This window comes from Branchiostoma floridae, chromosome 11, assembly GCF_000003815.2.
Source record: "Branchiostoma floridae strain S238N-H82 chromosome 11, Bfl_VNyyK, whole genome shotgun sequence".
NCBI lineage: Eukaryota > Metazoa > Chordata > Leptocardii > Amphioxiformes > Branchiostomatidae > Branchiostoma > Branchiostoma floridae.
In genome coordinates this window covers 21,155,496-21,173,221 of record NC_049989.1, presented here as the reverse complement: position 1 = coordinate 21,173,221, position 17,726 = coordinate 21,155,496, and the positions used below count along the sequence as shown (strand labels likewise).

The window sequence follows — 17,726 nt, the reverse complement described above, 5'->3', positions numbered from 1 at the left end:
AACAGTTTCCTACATAATCATTGAGTCACGTTTTTCACAGTTGCAATTTATTTTAGCAATATTACCAATTGGTTTTGTATGTAGACTTATAATAAATAGTATAGATGCCGCACACAAATGCAGTTCCGTCAGCGGCTGCAGTGCTGGTGGTTGTATGACTTTGAACTTGAAGTCTCACCCTCAGAAAGAACATGACTGCCGCTGCAATCCAAAGTTACTCTTCTATAATTTCAAAATCTTCCTCAAAATTGCTAAAATTAAATCTCTACAAACAAAGTCCGTATTCGCAGGCAGCAACATCTTAAAAATGACCGCAAAATAAAGGGAAGACAAAAGCTTGCGTGCAGGATGAATATTACCTAGGAGTATCTTAGACACTCGTGTGTAAATCATTCTGTTCACACTCACTATGAACATAGGAGCAAAAATATAATTATAAGTATGAAACCATCCACCCAGTCATTCTTGAGGTATCTTGTTGACAAACAGACACACAAACGCTAGTGAAAATATAGCCTCCATGAATATTTCATGGAGGTAATAATTATAAAAAATAAAAGTAATTTGTTATGACTCTCTCCTTCTGATGAAAGTTCCTTACTCTCATGTCCCTAATAAACATACCTTCCGGAATAAACATACCCCCCGGACAAATCCTCAATATCTAATAAACATACCCCCCGGAATAAACATACCCCCCGGAAAATTACCAAATTGACAAGTATTTAACTGTGTCCATACTACTTCTGTCCAAAGAAAAGAAGATGATTAGCAGGTAGGTTCTTTTTATTTATTTATGCCTAAGAACCACATCAGTTGTATAAATAATGAGCTGAAGAACTTAAACAGATATCTTGTTCGAATTATGATATTTTCTCCATTTTGTAATAAAAGGTACAGTGAAACCTGCCTTATGAGTAACCTGAGTATAGGGACCACTTGGCCATTTCGGTCAGTTTTCGTCGGTCCGTTGGATTTTTTACCTAATCATTAAGAAATAGTCTATAGCGGTCACCTGTCGAATGCGGTCGCGGCCAGACGATTTTCGGTCCGGCCGCTATGCCAACACTGCCGATAGCGGTCACCGGCGCGGCGCGACTGGCGGGGTTCACTTTTTTCAATTTCTGCACTACAGCAAAACACATCAGCAAAATGTAGGCTCAAATTAGACGATTTACGAAGGAAACGTTGAAAAAAGAAACATTATACAAAATTATGTGATTTTATGCGATTAGTTTTTCCACCAAAGTGGTGTTGAATTCACGCGGCGTTTTTTCTCGTCTCAGACTCTTTGCACTCTACGTATACCCTTCTCTACATCGTCATATCTGTGCAAACTGGAAGACCATATGGACAGATTTTACAAATAGACCGTCCGTTCATGTATCTGATGTTTTAGGTTCTTGAAATGCATGTAAGCTGTCCCAATTTTCGTATTCCGCGGGCCAAAAATGGAAATCTCCGTCTCCGGTAATTTTCCAAGATGGCGTCAGCAGCAGATAAACAAGGTCACTAGGGGTCAGTGGGCGACTCCATTTTTCCAAGGTAAAATGTCGCAAAAAGAATTCTCATGTGTAGCATGACATACAGTGATTACGGTATAAAAACGATTAAAATCTATTACATGAAACTTTTTTATGTGAAAACTAGACTAAGGCTGATTTTTGCCGGAGAAATAAGCCTACGTACAGAAAGTTTATTTCGACGTGACCTTCTCGGCATAATGGCACATGCATCTACAGAGGAAAGTGTTTGTGACGGTTTGAAGCTTAGAAATGATTATGAACTTGCTGTTTTTACCGACGAATTCCTGCCGTTTTGGAGAATATGCGGCGTCAAAACTCATATCACAAGGGAAACAAACTTATAGTTGTTATTTTTACGTCCAGTATTTATTATGTGAACGAATCACTCTTCCGCCTCGCTGACGAAAGAGCATGGAACCACAAGACCGGAAATTCATCGTGCAAGGTGCTGGTTTACGATGTAAACAGAGACTGTAAACTACTACTAAATTAAAACTAAAAGTTATTTATGTAAAAATTGTATTTCAAAACGTCAGTGCGGTGTCTTATTTTCCCCCAAGAACAACATTTACTTCGTAGCGTCATAGCGAGATGGAACGAAATCACTGAAAGTGTACCGCGTACGCGGGTCAAAACGCGGGGAAATCCGCGCTGTTTCGCCCGACAAATAGTGAATTTTGAGCAAAAATACCGCGGAAATATGGGCAGAAACCCCAAAAACTTCAATTCTTTGAGGGTCCTGGCTTAGCAAAGCCCCAATTTTCAGAAAAAAATAAACGTACCGTCCAAAATAAGAACGTACCGGGTGGATTGTGAGGCTGAAAAAAATAAACGTCCCGGTACGTTTATTAGGGACATGAGAGTAGTGTGCCTTACAGTACTTCTTCTATAAAGCACTAGAATTATTATTTGCATACCAAAGCTAGATTTTTACTGAAAAATGGTTTCTGAAATGTAACAGATTAACATTATGCTGAAGGATTATCATGAGCTGCTGTTACACTTCATGGCTGTCGCAAAGGTCAATGTTATTTGGCGAAGGTATGAGGTCATGGAACTCTAGTTTAGAAAAAAAACAAGTAACGTTACCGTTACGTTGGTCAGGATCTTGTTTTCTAAACTATTTTCTACAAATGACACATATCTGGCGGGTCTTGAAACTCTGAACAGTCGACAGACGGGATCTGTACTTACTTTCTCCATGGTTGTCCCCTGAAAACTTCCATCAACTTCTTGAAGCCGTCTTTGACAACACTTTCTTTTCTTGGTCGCTTACCGCCATCTTGGATGGGTATAGTTTATTAGACATTAGGGGTAATACTAAAATTTTAGCTATGCATGAAACAAAATGCACTTTAAAATGATAAAAAACAAACACTTAAAACATCAGATAGCAACAGTTATGTATGTCTAACCACATGTACAATATATACACTGTGCAGTTGACTGTGTTATATTGTGAAATACTATCCGCTGTTACTCCTGCGTGTTAAAAATGGACTGTTCCGTGAAGGGGCCACCTGAGGTTTATTGGCGGCGCCTCTAGGGCGGAGCCTTTTGTATTGGATTGCAGTTTTTAAAAAATTCCATTGTTTGAATCCCCTAATGGATTGATTACAGTCACACTTCGCGGACTTCTTCAGTAGAAATGTTTTGCCAGAAAGTCTTGAAGAGTCTTGATTGTAGCAAATATTGTTTCATCTCATACTTTTCATGATGACCAAGTCTTGAGTCCTGTCGGGTCTGGGACTATCCTCCCATCTCTGGGTAGGTCCAAGTGAATAACACTAAGCATAATCTATGCACTTTCTGATGGTTAATTCACTCCGTTAATGTAACGTGTTAGTCTGATCACAACAAGCACTAATCTCCAAGCAGATCTGTCGGGGGCAAAGGCAATATAGCCAAGGGTAATTCAAACAGGGGCCAGTTGGACACTGTTTAGTCCTTGGATATTGTCTTTGTCCCCAATAGATCTGCTTGGAGATTAAACTCGCACCGCGTGTTACAGTTGTGCTTAAGAACTCTATCCTGTGTTTGATATTTGACTGGAGTTCATAACATCATGGTAAAATACCTTAAACCAAGCGGACCCATGGGTTCTTCAACACGCAGATTGGAGGTCTCGTCTCGTCTCAGAAACACACACACGCACACGCACCTAAACTATAAACTACATTGGAGATCAGTTGAGAAACTAGCCTAAAATAACTCGAAAGATGAAAGTTCAGTGAGCTTGAATATCAACATAGTTTTGTTTGTTTGTGCCTTTATTTAAACTCGAAAAAATACTCCATCGGCCTTCAAGGCCGCTTTTCAAGGAGGTCGAGCGTGGAGGAGGAGAGGGGTCAGAAAAATCGTATTAACAAAAAATTTCTATTGATAATACGGCGAATAAAGGAATGCTAAATACAGCGGAAATTACAAGTTTGCTTAAGTTGTTGCTATATTTTCTTTTTGACTTAAGTATCTTTACACAATCTTTTCTAATGATTTCAATTTCTTTCCATTGTATTTCATCACGTATACAACACCGTGCAGGGTGGGCTGGACTCCATCGTCCGCGGACTGGCCAGCACGCCGCATGAGAAGTTGGACCGCTTCATCGTCAGCGGCTTGACCAAGAACCTGTTCGCGGATCCGGCCGACTCTCTCGGCCTGGACCTGGCGGCGCTGAACATCCAGCGGGGCCGCGACCACGGCCTGCCCGGGTATAACGCCTGGCGGGTCCTGTGCGGGCTGCCGCGCGCTCGCAGCTTCGACGATCTGGCTACCGAGATCCCCGACGCCTCCACAAGGGCCAAGCTGGCAGATCTGTACAGGTGAACAACTTATCTTTGTAATTCGGATGTGAATATTGCTTATATCTTTACCTGTAACTTTTTTTTTATTTTAGCAGAAAGCATTTTACCAACAGTACTGTTGTTTTGTTGTTCGATCACAAGCTAAGGGCATTCTTGGGATAGTCGTGCAAGAAATGCCAATGCCTCCTGCCTGCGAGCTGCCAATCTAACTTAGCGCTCCTGTGAGGTTTACCCCGAGGGAGTTAGTGGGCCCGTGGTAAAGTGCAGTGAAAATCTCCAGGTTGCGCTAGCTTTAGATCGGCCGGCAAACTGCCCTGGGCCGCCGAATCAAACCGGCTGGCTGCCCGGTCTGGTCTGGCACACAGGGTAATTTCATCGGCCTTCAGTTACGGAAAAGGCTGTCATAGATTTTCGGCAGCGTTTGTCACAGTCGGCTTGAAACTTCCGCATAAAATTCCTCGCACCGTGACTCAGTTATGATGATACATTGGGCCAACTGTGTATAATCTGTGGACTTGCATTGACACAATGTTCTTCCCTTTAGCCACGTGGACGACATCGACCTGTTCGCGGCCGGGCTGGCTGAGCGCTCCGTCCCGGGCGGGCTCCTCGGCCCCACCTTCACCTGCCTGATCGGGCGCCAGTTCCGCGAGCTCAGGAAGGGCGACCGCTTCTGGTTCGAGAACCAGGGACAGTTCTCGCAACGTAAGTCATTTCTGTTGTACTGTATACTGTAAATGCTGGTATCCGTCGCTTCTGGTTCGAGAACCAGGGACAATTCTCGCAACGTAAGTCATTTCCGTTGTACTGTATACTGTAAATGCTTGTATCTGTTGCTTCTGGTTCGAGAACCAGGGACAGTTCTCGCAACGTGAGTAATTTCCGTTGTACTGTATACTGTAAATGCTTGTATCCGTCGCTTCTGGTTTGAGAACCAGGGACAGTTCTCGCAACGTAAGTCATTTCCGTTGTACTGTATACTGTAAATGCTTGTATCCGTCACTTCTGGTTAGAGAACCAGGAACGTAAGTCATTTCTTTATCACCGTAAAATGTCATGATGTTAGCATTTGGTTTTCTGTGCCAAGGCCGACAGGGCTATCCAATGTAACTTAAGACTATTGTACGTCAAAAAGAGGTTACTGAAGCAACTGGATATGGGTTTGGATACTTTTATTGGCATATCTTATCACCTGGATGTCTAACTTTCATCGAAATATTGAAGATTATTGATTGATTGATTGATTGAAAGGAAACCAAAATTGGTCATTAATCCCTTCCTTCATTCCTGGTTTCTCTCCAGGCCAGCTGGGTGAGGTCCGTAAGGTGACGCTAGCACGGGTCCTGTGCGACAACACGGACGACACGAGCTCCATGCAGCGGCACATGTTCGAGCTGCCCGGCCTTCATTTATTCCTTCATTCCTGGTTTCTCTCCAGGCCAGCTTGGTGAGGTCCGTAAGGTGACGCTAGCGCGGGTCCTGTGCGACAACACGGACGACACGAGCTCCATGCAGCGGCACGTGTTCGAGCTGCCCGGCCCGGGGAACCGGCGGGTCTCCTGCGCGTCCATCCCGCAGATGGACCTCTCCGCCTGGCGCGAGTCCGCCACTGTCGTGGGACAGGTCAGGGACTTCTTCACAGGTCAGTCTTAACCTTAAATTCCATGGTTTTTACCGGGGACAAGAACAATGAGGCCTGTTAGTTTGCACATTACCCACAGACAAGAGCGTTGCAAACCTAAGGGCCTAGGGGGTCCATCAGAGATGAGAGTGGTGCAAGGGCCTAGGGGGTTCCGACAGAGATGAGACTGGTGCAAGGGCCTAGGGGGTCCATCAGAGATGAGAGTGGTGCAAGGGCCTAGGGGGTTCCGACAGAGATGAGACTGGTGCAAGGGCCTAGGGGGTTCTGACAAAGATGAGACTGGTGCAAGGGCCTAGGGGGTTCTGACAGAGATGAGACTGGTGCAAGGGCCTAGGGGGTCCCGACAGAGATGAGACTGGTGCAAGGGCCTAGGGGATTCCAACAGAGATGAGACTGGTGCAAGGGCCTAGGGGGTTCCGACAGAGATGAGACAGGTGCAAGGGTCTAGGGGGTTCTGACAGAGATGAGACTGGTGCAAGGGCCTAGGGGGTTCCGACAGAGATGAGACTAGTGCAAGGGCCTAGGGGGTTTCGACAGAGATGAGACTGGTGCAAGGGCCTAGGGAGTGACGACAGAGATGAGATTGGTGCAAGGGCCTAGGGGGTTCCGACAGAGATGAGACTGGTGCAAGGGCCTAGGGGGTTCTGACAGAGATGAGGCTGGTGCAAGGGCCTAGGGGGTTCCGACAGAGATGAGATTGGTGAAAGGGCCTAGGGGGTTCCGACAGAGATAACACCAATGCATGGGTTTGGGGGTTCTTACATTGATGACATACATCCCAATGCATGGAATTCACATTTAGAAGGTCGGGTTGAAGCAATTGTACAGATTTTGTAGGTGATTTATGAGTAACTTCTGTATTGTGTACCTTATCTAAAATTTAGATGTCTAACCTTCGACTTAGCACTGCAATCATAGTGACTACATCAGACTATAGCATGCTCCATTGTTAAACTGTGCAGCAGTCTTTTCACCAACTTCATTCTTTCTCCTATTTCCAGACTACTTCGGTGGCCTTAGAGGCTGAAAGGTGATGTCACCACAAAATGCTGCTACCAATCAGTAATATGTAATATAATATAATACAAAACAATGATTACAAACCAAGAAATGACAGCAAATACATTGCCAGGAATATAGTTGTACTTTATAGATACATTTAATGATAGAAGTCAGGTCGTAAAGTCTCCACCATGCTACCAGTGCCCTATAGCGCGATAAGATGATACACAGTCAAATTTCGTCAAATAGGGAGAATGACATTCCACCATTGGTATTGTTTATGTCTACATCTGTAGGCTGACATGGATAATCTCATTTGTATTTGTACAAATGCTAAGGAGTCAAAGCCATATTAAGAATATGTAGTGGAAGTTTGAAACTTCAACTTTTCTCGTATCGTATGTCTAGTTTTGGATATACCTCTGACTGTTATTGTACAGAATGATGTAATTTGTATTTTCAGGTAAAAGATAACTTTTACTTATAGTTTCTACATTCTGGCCGAATTTGTTTCTTTGTTATGTTTTAGTTTTCCTTGGCCTGGTGCCTGTTGTAATAGTTAAGTTAGAGTAAATGATGACTAAACATAAAATAAAGGCTTTCTTAATACAAAAGTACAGCGACTTTCATATGGTATCATAGTGCTCTTGAACCAGTTTACCTCACTGAAGGGCTATTCTTCCACTTGTCATTACAGAGAAGACAGACGCTATGTACATTATTTACAGGTTCGTTCTATGGGAAAATTCCCCTAGCTCTATTAGACAAGCACAATGAAAAGTGGACCATGGTTTAGCGCCCTGTCCTAAGGACTGCGACCCTTTCCAGTAGCGTGAATGTTGGGTTAGCGACACAGCCGGGATCAAACTCACGGTTTCTTGTTCCAGAGGCATTGTTAGACTTAAACTACATTCAAGAAAATAGAGAATGTTGTGTCAAAAATAAAGTTTATAATTATGACATATAATTAGTCTTTTTTTTGCTCAACTGAACTGAACTTTGCTCAGTTTATTTGCTTGTTGATAGCTGTCATTATTGTCCCTTCATCATAAACCATATATCCTTGTATAGATCTTAAGTCCTTGTTATATCATTTGTTGTCTGGAGTCCAGGTGTGCATCAAATATTAAGCAGATGAAGAAGTGAGGTGTCATAGGGTTTTGGATACGGTCTCCAAGCAGATGCTCCAAGCAGATGTTGGGGTGATGATTTTTGACTGATGGCCCGGCTTTCAACCTTTCAGGACAACCACACCTGTAACAAACACACCTGTTAGCACACCTGTGGTCCCCACACCTTACACCTGCTGGTGTACTTACACAGGGGGTCCAGACTGGAGGGCACCTGTCAGGACAGCCACACCTGTAACAAACACACCTGTTAGCACACCTGTGGTCCCCACACCTTACACCTGCTGGTGTACTTACACAGGGGGTCCAGACTGGAGGGCACCTGTCGAGATAGCAACACCTGTAACAAACACACCTGTTAGCACACCTGTGGTCCCCACACCTTACACCTGCTGGTGTACTTACACAGGGGGTCCAGACTGGAGGGCACCTGTTGGGACAGTCACACCTGTAACAAACACACCTGTTAGCACACCTGTGGTCCCCACACCTAACACCTGCTGGTGTACTTACACAGGGGGTCCAGACTGGGGGGCACCTGTTGGGACAGCCACACAAGTAACAAACACACCTGTTAGCACACCTGTGGTCCCCACACCTTACACCTGCTGTTGTACTTACACAGGGGGTCCAGACTGGAGGGCACCTGTTGGGACAGTCACACCTGTAACAAACACACCTGTTAGCACACCTGTGGTCCCCACACCTAACACCTGCTGGTGTACTTACACAGGGGGTCCAGACTGGGGGGCACCTGTTGGGACAGCCACACAAGTAACAAACACACCTGTTAGCACACCTGTGGTCCCCACACCTTACACCTGCTGGTGTACTTACACAGGGGGTCCATACTGGGGGGCACCTGTTGGGACAGAAACACAAGTAACAAACACGCCTGTTAGCACACCTGTGGTCCCCACATCTTACACCTGCTGGTGTACTTACACAGGGGGTCCGGACTGGAGGGCACCTGTTGGGACAGCCACACCTGTAACAAACACACCTGGTTAGCACACCTGTGGTCTCCCACCTTACACCTGCTGGTGTATTTACACAGGGGGTCCAGACTGGAGGGCACCTGTCAGGATAGCCACACCTGTAACAAACACACCTATTAGCACACCTGTGGTCCCCACACCTTACACCTGCTGGTGTACTTACACAGGGGGTCCAGACTGGAGGGCACCTGTCGGGACAGCCACACCTGTAACAAACACACCTGTTAGCACACCTGTGGTCCCCACACCTTACACCTGCTGGTGTACTTACATAGGGGGTCCAGACTGGAGGGTACCTGTCAGGACAGCTACACCTAGCCTGTTACACACACATTGGTTAGCACACCTGAATCAAGGTGTAACTGAGATTGAATAAAAACACTGTAGACATGCAATAAATGCTAAGGACTCCAGTTAAACATCAATCATTGCAAGAGGTCGTCTGCTGATAGAAAAATGGCACTTAGGCACAGGAAGACTTTTAGTTAGATACGTTTTAAGTAATATAGAGAATGCTGTGTCGGGAAAGGAATTTTAACTTTTCTGGTGAACACATTATGTATTGTAATTTATTGCATTTCTCAAGAATTCTTAATACTTAGGCATTGGGGCTTAGATAATTGATACATAAAAGTTTTACATTGAATTTGGAAGCAAATCAATCATTATCCTAAATGGAAACAAAATTTTGTTCTATATGAATGTTTGTAACATGCTAGCACTGCTTTGACCTAAGTATAAATACAGAATACTGACCTGAGTGAGACAATGTACAGAACAGGTCGGCATGTTGGGGACTCAGAGCAGCCTCAGACAGCTGGCTGTGGTGTCCGCTCCCTCAGGAACTCCATCCCTACAGTAGCTGTGTATGGGGAAAAGAAGAAAGGAGATGCTTAGTTACATCAAATGCTACATGTTGTCATAGTAATAACTGCAGAATGTGGGAGTAAAACTACTAACAAACAAGATATTCAAAATAATCTGGTGGTATACAATCAATATTGGTATAACTCATTAAAGTACATGTACCAGAACAGGTATCTATCTACTAGGTAAGTTCAGCAAAACGATACCATCATGAAGGCAATGCAAATTTCAATTGACACTTATTATCACTTGAATTCCATCAGGTTCCTTTAGGCTACCCTTGCTTATTTTAATACTAGGGTCCCTTTAACATACCCTGCAATACAGTACAGTATACCTATAGGATAACCATTATAACTCACAACAGTGTCTCCAGTGTTGGGTGATTCTTAGCAGCCTGCACCACAGCCTGGAACCCTGCAGGCTCCATGGAGATGTGATACAGGACCAGCAGCTCCAGGGCAGGGAGTCTGGGTAGAGCCTCGGCCAGAGCCATGGCAGCGGTGTCAGACAGGTGTGCAGGTGTGTACAGGTAACCAGACATGTCCAGCCTGGTCAGTGCTGGCAGTGCGCTGATGAGCTGTGCGACCCTCCCCAGTCCGGCTCCTGTTATTCCCCTATTCCCCCCGATGTACAGCCCCTGTAGTGTGGTGTTACAGTGAGGGGCTGTGGTCAGACTCTTGTCACCAGGTGGGTTTTGTTCCATGTCCAAACTGCTGGGCTGGCAGAGTGTTTGCACCAGTGAGACAATCCCTGAGTCTCCTATGTTATTCCTGCTCACATCCAACACCTGTAATTGCACCAGGTGTGGCAGAGCTTTGATCAGGGATGATATTCCCCTGTCACTGATACCTGCTCTACTGAGAACCAACACCTTCATGGCTGTGAGGTGGTGGAGGATAGCAGCCAGGCATTCCAGCCCGGGGTCTCCTATGGCATTACCGCAAATGTCCAGTTTGATCAGTCTGGTTAGCTGACACAGTACAGGGACCAGTGTTCGCATGCCTGTAGGGCTGATACCAATTCTACCCAGGACCAACACCTGCATGGCAGTGAAGATGGGGAGGATGGTGGTGAGAGATTCCAGCCCAGTGTCACCGATCTCATTATGACTTATATCCAATTCTCTCAGTCCCACTAGGTGTCGCATGTAGGGAGCCAGGGATGACATGCCTACAGCTGTCATGTTGACTCCCTTAAGACGGAGTACAGCCAGGCGAGGAACACTAGACAGCCCAACCTGCAGGACTTCCATCCCAGCATCACCAAGGTAAGGGTTATAGCTAAGATCCAGCTCCTCTAACAGAGACATGTGGCTGAACACCTGCACAAGTGGCTGGAGTGATGATGGTGTTAGAAATGTGCTTGACAGATCCAGCGCCCTCAGACCAGGAACATTCTTCAGAACTGAAACCAGCCAGATCATCTCATCAGGTGAGTTAAATTTTTCAAACTTCAGTCTTAGGTCTAACCGCAACCTGGGAATGGGGGAAGTAAAAATTTGTTCCAAGTACTGAAGAGCAGGAACAGGTAAAACTTCTAGAATCAGTCTATCAGGGACATGTGATGATTGGATGTTTTCCAAGTAATACTTCAGAGCAGCATGTTGTTTACTGTCTCTGCGGAGGTCCACGATGATAACTGGCAGGCCTCTGCTGACAGTCTTTAGTACGCCTGGCTCTTTTGTTTCATTCAGAACATCCAGGCAGAGTAAAACAAACCTCCTGTAAGCTTCAACTGTTTTTTTTATCTCAGGCTTTACAGGTAGGTGGGACATCTCCATTATCAGGGAGTGGGTGGGTAGGTGAAAGTCATCTGGTTGTAACTGTGAAAACTCCTTCTTACTAAGTCTGCTCAGTTCTTCCATCACATCTTGTGCTGCCCGTGAGTGACAGCCACACGTGAACTGAAGCAGGTTACTGAGTTCAAGTGCCTTGGTTATGGAGGTGAGCTGCAGCAGCTCTACAATGTCTTGGTTCAACAGAGCATGAGCAACATATCGTCCGGCCAGGAACTCTTGCATCGTCTTGTGGGAAAAGTTCAGTTGTTTCCTGGGATGCAATCTAGAGGAAGACACCTCCAAGGAGACCACACCAAGCTTTAACAGCAACTCCCAACTCACCTTTGCTCTGTCTACTTTTGTAAGATCAAGCAGGGTCTCATTCCTCAGCAGTGCCTCTAGCGCTAACTTGCCAAGCTGCAGTAATGACTCAGCAACCTCTGTAGGCAGCCCTTCTGTTGGCATGTCCACTCCTTCCCGCTCACAGTACTTTCTAACCAGACATGTCAGCAGGTTGTCGTACAGCCCTGTCATTGTTCCAGTAGACACCATCTCTTGGTCCTCCTCCCACAGTACACACACCAACATCAGGAACATTGGGGTCTGGATTAAAGTGTTAAAAAGCTCATTATATCTAACATGTTCAGCAAGTGTCTTTGTCAGTTCATGCTTCCCAACAGCAGTGAAATACTGCTGCATGTATTTCTCCACATATGTACGGGAGAAGCCCGTGATGTTTACATGACAGTCTGGCCGGGTGTGCTGCTGCACTCCTGCTGAGGGTCGGGAGGTGATCACAATTGTGCTGTTGGGGTACAACTTGCCAGACAGCAGTTTGGGAATGGCCTGCCTGGCTGCCCTTGCCTCAGGCCGCAGCTCATCATACCCATCTAGGAGGAAAAGCACACGGGACTCGTTTTGTTCTAAGATTGTTTCAATGGACTCTATTGTTACATCTTTTCTTTTTGGAACACACTGGTCCCACACCATCTCCTCTATGGTCTCTCCCTCTCTCACCTCTCGAAGTCGGATCAACAGGACAACATTGTGTCTTTTGCCCAGCTCTGTTTTCTGTGAGACGGCATCTAGGGCTTCTTTGGACAGAAACGTTGTCTTCCCCCCTCCGGCTTCACCCTCAATCAGAATACACCTTGGTGCTGCGGACAGTCCTGTGACATCTGGGTTGAACAAGTCATCCAATGACTTCAGTTGTTTTCTTTGTTCCTCTCTGGTGGGTTCTGATGTTTTCAACTGTTTTTCACTTGCTGGTACCAACTCTAACTGGGTGAAGATATCACTGAGGGTAAGTGTGAAGTTATCATTCCAGATCAGAGGCTTGAAGTGAGACAGTTTCAACTGATAGTACTTCTTCACAGACTTCTGGAACACATCTGGAATAAAACGAACACTGTGTAAGACTTCAAAGTCAAATGTAGCAAGAAACTTAGACAAAATGTAAAGACATCATTGCATATAAGAAGATATAGGTTGTCAGCTATGACAGTTAACTGTATCAGAGTTTTTAAAGGTTATAAATCTGCACCAGAGGGTACTGTCCGCTTGCATTCTTTTATAACTTAGATCAAGTTCAAGGCCTCCAACTATCAAAGACTTATTCTGCTGATGTACTGGCAGGGTACATTTGATTAACTCAAGTTCATCTAGCTTGAAGGTCACAAAACAGTCTTAGATGAGATGTCCCATCATGTTTGATTGAGACAGAGAAACAGCCTGATTCCCACCTGTCAATGAAGAAAACTCTGTTCCTGCAGCTCCAACTGGAACTGGAAAGGGCACTTCTGGAATTGGACAGAGAAGAATCAAATTGAATATGCTTTGAAAACAATGTAGCTAAATACTCAATACTTTACATTGTCTCTCTAAACAGTAAATTTAGGAACAGTTCAGTTAAGTAGAGACAAGAAAATCTTAAGTTTTTACCCCATTTAAATTTCACAGTGATTTGATTGTAAAAAAAATTCTTTATTCCTATATGTCCTTCTCCTAACACCCTTTAAAAAATTGATAAAAACCTTAAGCAAGAAAAAAGAAAATGGTACTTTTAGATGTGTAACCTTAGCAACATATGATAAGTCAGTTGATCAAAAACCATCACAGGAATAGAGAGAAAAGAAGAACTATAAATCAATAAGTATAGAATAAGTAAAATAAAACACTTCTTACCCTGAAGTTTCCTCCTCAGACCATCCACAACACTCTGCAGGTTTGCCTCAGACAGAGCCTCCATCAGGACCTCTATGGTGGCTCTCTCTCCGTTACGCTTCAACCATTCCTCCAACAGGTCCATACAGCGAGACTTGTCATCTTGGTTTCTCCCTTCGATGTTGTCGATGTCGGGTTGTTCAAACCAAAGATGGAAGGCCAGGTCCTTCCAGTCTGAGCTCACCTTTTCCTTGATGTAATAGAAGTACTTACGAACATCTGTAAAGTAACAAAAAAGTTATAGATGATTTGCCATCAACACATTTAACACAGCATCACATACTCCCCTTCAACATTATTGATGGTGTCAGGTGTGACATCATGACCAGATGAGGCCGGGCAGTTATGACCCATTAGAAAAGGTCAAGAAAGGTCATAACCATGTGTGTAGAGGACCAGAACCCAACATGGCACGAAAAACGGTATTTGAGCTTGCCTAAACCATACATTTGTATGTACTAGCTACTGAAACTTTCATTAAATAGCACTTTTTGTGCTGTGCACGTGATCGCCCCAAGAGAAGATGGGTAGACAAAGTCAATGAAGACATTCATAAACCGAATCTGCAAAAGTCAGAGGCAGCTGGAGATTGGCAGTCAGACCTGAGCGACATCCCGCAACGGCCAAGCCTTGCAGGACGGGGAACAACGGACGCTAAACTGAGTTAGCAGAGACCACGGAGAGGGCAGGTTGTAGGGTCTGAGAATAATTCTACTCAACAATTCTATTCATAATTCATCTCCTGTTCATCCTTAGTTCACAACATGGCCAACCGTGGCACTATGTACAACAGTTAGAAATACATTGTATAGCACACAAACAGTGTATTGCATAACACCCGAGGTACCAGCCTGACTGCGGGCCAGGTAGGGTCGCCTGAAGGACAGAGAATGATCCAACCTGACGAGGGCTGGGACCAAGGGTGATACTGATACAGAATGTGTACCATGCTGCAAATAATGAATACTATAATATTAAGTAGTCATACCCACCCTAGGAAACACGGGTTTCAATACAAAATACACCAGAAGTTGTGAAAATTTGGTGTCCTCAACAAAAAATGTAACAACAGCAATTCTTCCGGTAACATCCGAATCCAGTATTCCAATTTTCTAATTTTCTACCGTGCTGCTCTCAGAGCCAAAGAAGTGCGTTCAATTTATTCGATGGAATCCCAGAAGCCATGTGATACAACTTAGATTAGAACCACATGTGATAACCCAAGATATCACCCCGCCCAGAACACCTGCTTCTAATGTTATCAAGGAGAGGTACATTTATTATACAAATAAAAACACAATCAAAATAACATTTTACTGAATGATTTTGTCCGTTGATATACCTTCCTATGCACACAACAACATGCACTGGTCTGATTGGTGCTTTAGGCTTAGGTCACATTTCCAAACTGTGGCCCGGCCGGAATGTTTTAAGAAACGAACAATTAAAATGTATACCTAGAAATATACCCAATCATATTATGCCCATGAATCTTATTTTGACATTTTGTGGTTTTTATGCCTTTTGTATCATTCTTTTCGCTCCTGAAAGCTGCTCGGTTGGGGCCCGGTTTGGAAATGTATCAGGATTCTTCTTATGTGTAAATCCACAGATGGACTCTCGGTGTTCAGGTCACAGGTCATATGAAAATCATAAAAGGCACTTGGCACAAATGTTAACAATTTTTTCTTACTCTTCATGCCACGAGTTTTGGGTATATGTCCAAAATTTTGGGCACATTGTTCAATGTTGGGCAAGTTGGTGTCAAGATTCAAAGCAAGGCAATATTGGGGTTGACGCACTGCCGACACAGCTGGGCATTCTAAGTGACTTCACGGCCCCGGGTGTAAACCAGCCATGCAACGTAACGCTTCTCACCTGCACTTTCACCTGGGTGACCAGCTGCACCTTGTCCCTCAGCCATGATGAATCACACAGGTGTCAGGTATGAGGTAACAGCACCTGAAACAGACATGTGTGTGTCAGGTATGTGGTAACAACACCTGAAATAGACAGGTGTGTGTCAGGTATGTGATAACAGCACCTGAAACAGACAAGTGTGTGTCAGGTATGTGATAACAGCACCTGAAACAGACAAGTGTGTCAGGTATGTGGTAACAGCACCTGAAACAGACAGGTGTGTGTCAGGTATGTGATAACAGCACCTGAAACAGACAGGTGTGTGTCAGGTATGAGGTAACAGCACCTCAAACAGACAGGTGTGTGTCAGGTATGTGATAACAGCACCTGAAACAGACAGGTGTGTGTCAGGTATGTGATAACAGTCAGCACCCGAAACAGACACGTGTGTCAGGTATGTGATAACAGCACCTGAAACAGACAGGTGTGTGTCATATCAATACCTAAATCAATTTCATGTAGCTCGGATATATACTATTGCAATTGATTTAATACATTGCAATATACAATAAATACAAATTAGGATATGACCATGGTATGTATCTCATAATAAGTAGTATATGGTATACATACTTAGGTTAAATACTAGTAACATGATTTTACTACTCATCACATGAAACTGTTTTGAAAGCAAATAACAACCAATTGGGTGAATCACAGGTGGAGGTAGGGTGTCGCAGAACTCTACTTTGAATTTTGGATATTTGCATACAAAAACTGATCAGAATTTGTGAGTTTTCCTGTCACAAATGCCGAGGAAGACCTGTAGTCCCAAACCTGATCATGGCGTGCGGCTTCTGCCCAGTTCGTGCGTGTTATATAGATTCCTGAGTGGCTCAGAGTGGGTGATACAGACTCTCATCATAACTTTCAAACTTCAAAGGGATAATATTTGGGGAGGGGGAGATATAAATCAGCAACGTAACTTGCTATATCGTTTGAATCTTTAAGTCTCATCGCTTCAAATGATGTTAAGGAAAAATGTAGCAGAGCAGTACGGTTTAAAAACTCATCAGTATGCAGTAACTTTGTTTCCAACCGACTGTTTACACTAATTTTCCATTATTAATGAAGACGTGTTGGTCTGACTTTGTCAGTTTTGCTTTCTGAAAATCTGGTCTATTTTTTTCCCACACGATATAAATTTGCGACAAATCACACATACCTGGTGGATCTTGAAACTCTTAACAGTAACAGACGGGATATCTGTACTCACTTTCTTCATGGTTGTCCCCAGAAAACTTCAGAAGATTTTCGGAGTCGACTTTCGAAACTTTTTACTTCCGCCTGCCGCCATCTTGGACTCTCCCAGTTTATTCGACGATGGGGGAGGGGTCAAGACAAAAAGAAACTAAACAGAAAACATTTAATCAAATGAACAATTTCTATATCATTTTCTTGTCCACTGTAGTATCTACAGTTATTCATGAAATACTAAACTGTGTTGCCATCTACACATGAAATAAAACCTACGGCGAACCCCTCTAGGTTGAGAAAATGGACCGTTCCGTGACAACAACCACCTGTGGGCATGTTTTTGGCGGCGCCTCAAGAGCGGAACCGAAGGATTCATTATATAAAGTATCCAGAAGTAATAATAAAGATTGATTCTTCTTCAATGTTAACGATACCTGGATGTCTAATCTTCACAAACGATTTACGATAATGTTTTTGTTTAAATCCCATCTATGAATTTCCCAAACGATTACTCTTTTTTGGCAAAACCTCACGATCGTGGTGTTTGCACAAAAAGGATTTCTGTGTTGAAAATGTTCTAAGAATTCCGTATATGTAACGTTATATATTCCCAAGGGAAGTGATTTTGGCCTACCTT

General features: G+C 44.0%; 2 protein-coding genes across 2 annotated transcripts; one reads left to right on the top strand and one right to left on the bottom strand.

The window, feature by feature from the left end:
* Positions 1 to 4,052: 4,052 nt before the first annotated feature.
* Positions 4,053 to 7,905, top strand: LOC118425373 (peroxidase mlt-7-like; the record flags this gene model as incomplete). The annotated part of the gene is made up of 5 exons (XM_035834180.1): positions 4,053 to 4,348; positions 4,875 to 5,035; positions 5,633 to 5,715; positions 5,852 to 5,972; positions 6,974 to 7,905. Coding segments are annotated over 5 exons (687 nt in total), but the record flags the coding sequence as incomplete, so codon positions are not given.
* A 1,581-nt stretch (positions 7,906 to 9,486) lies between these two features.
* Positions 9,487 to 17,481, bottom strand: LOC118426295 (NLR family CARD domain-containing protein 4-like). The gene is made up of 6 exons (XM_035835599.1): positions 17,109 to 17,481; positions 15,851 to 15,934; positions 13,934 to 14,191; positions 13,492 to 13,548; positions 10,332 to 13,140; positions 9,487 to 9,964 (listed from the first exon to the last, which is right to left on the bottom strand). Exons 2-6 carry the CDS (start codon positions 15,894 to 15,896, stop codon positions 9,901 to 9,903), a joined length of 3,234 nt encoding a protein of 1,077 aa, XP_035691492.1. The 5' UTR covers positions 15,897 to 15,934; positions 17,109 to 17,481; the 3' UTR covers positions 9,487 to 9,900.
* Between the last annotated feature and the right edge of the window lie 245 nt (positions 17,482 to 17,726).

Bases quoted from the DNA above. Each gene is read 5' to 3' on its own strand.
- LOC118426295 (XM_035835599.1), bottom strand. From the start codon at position 15,896: ATGGCTGAGGGACAAGGTGCAGCTGGTCACCCAGGTGAAAGTGCAG. The intron at 14,192-15,850 runs GTGAGAAGCGTT...GTTACTTTACAG, and splicing joins TCACCCAGGTGAAAGTGCAG to ATGTTCGTAAGTACTTCTAT. The intron at 9,965-10,331 runs GTGAGTTATAAT...CCCCATACACAG, and splicing joins CCAACACTGGAGACACTGTT to CTACTGTAGGGATGGAGTTC.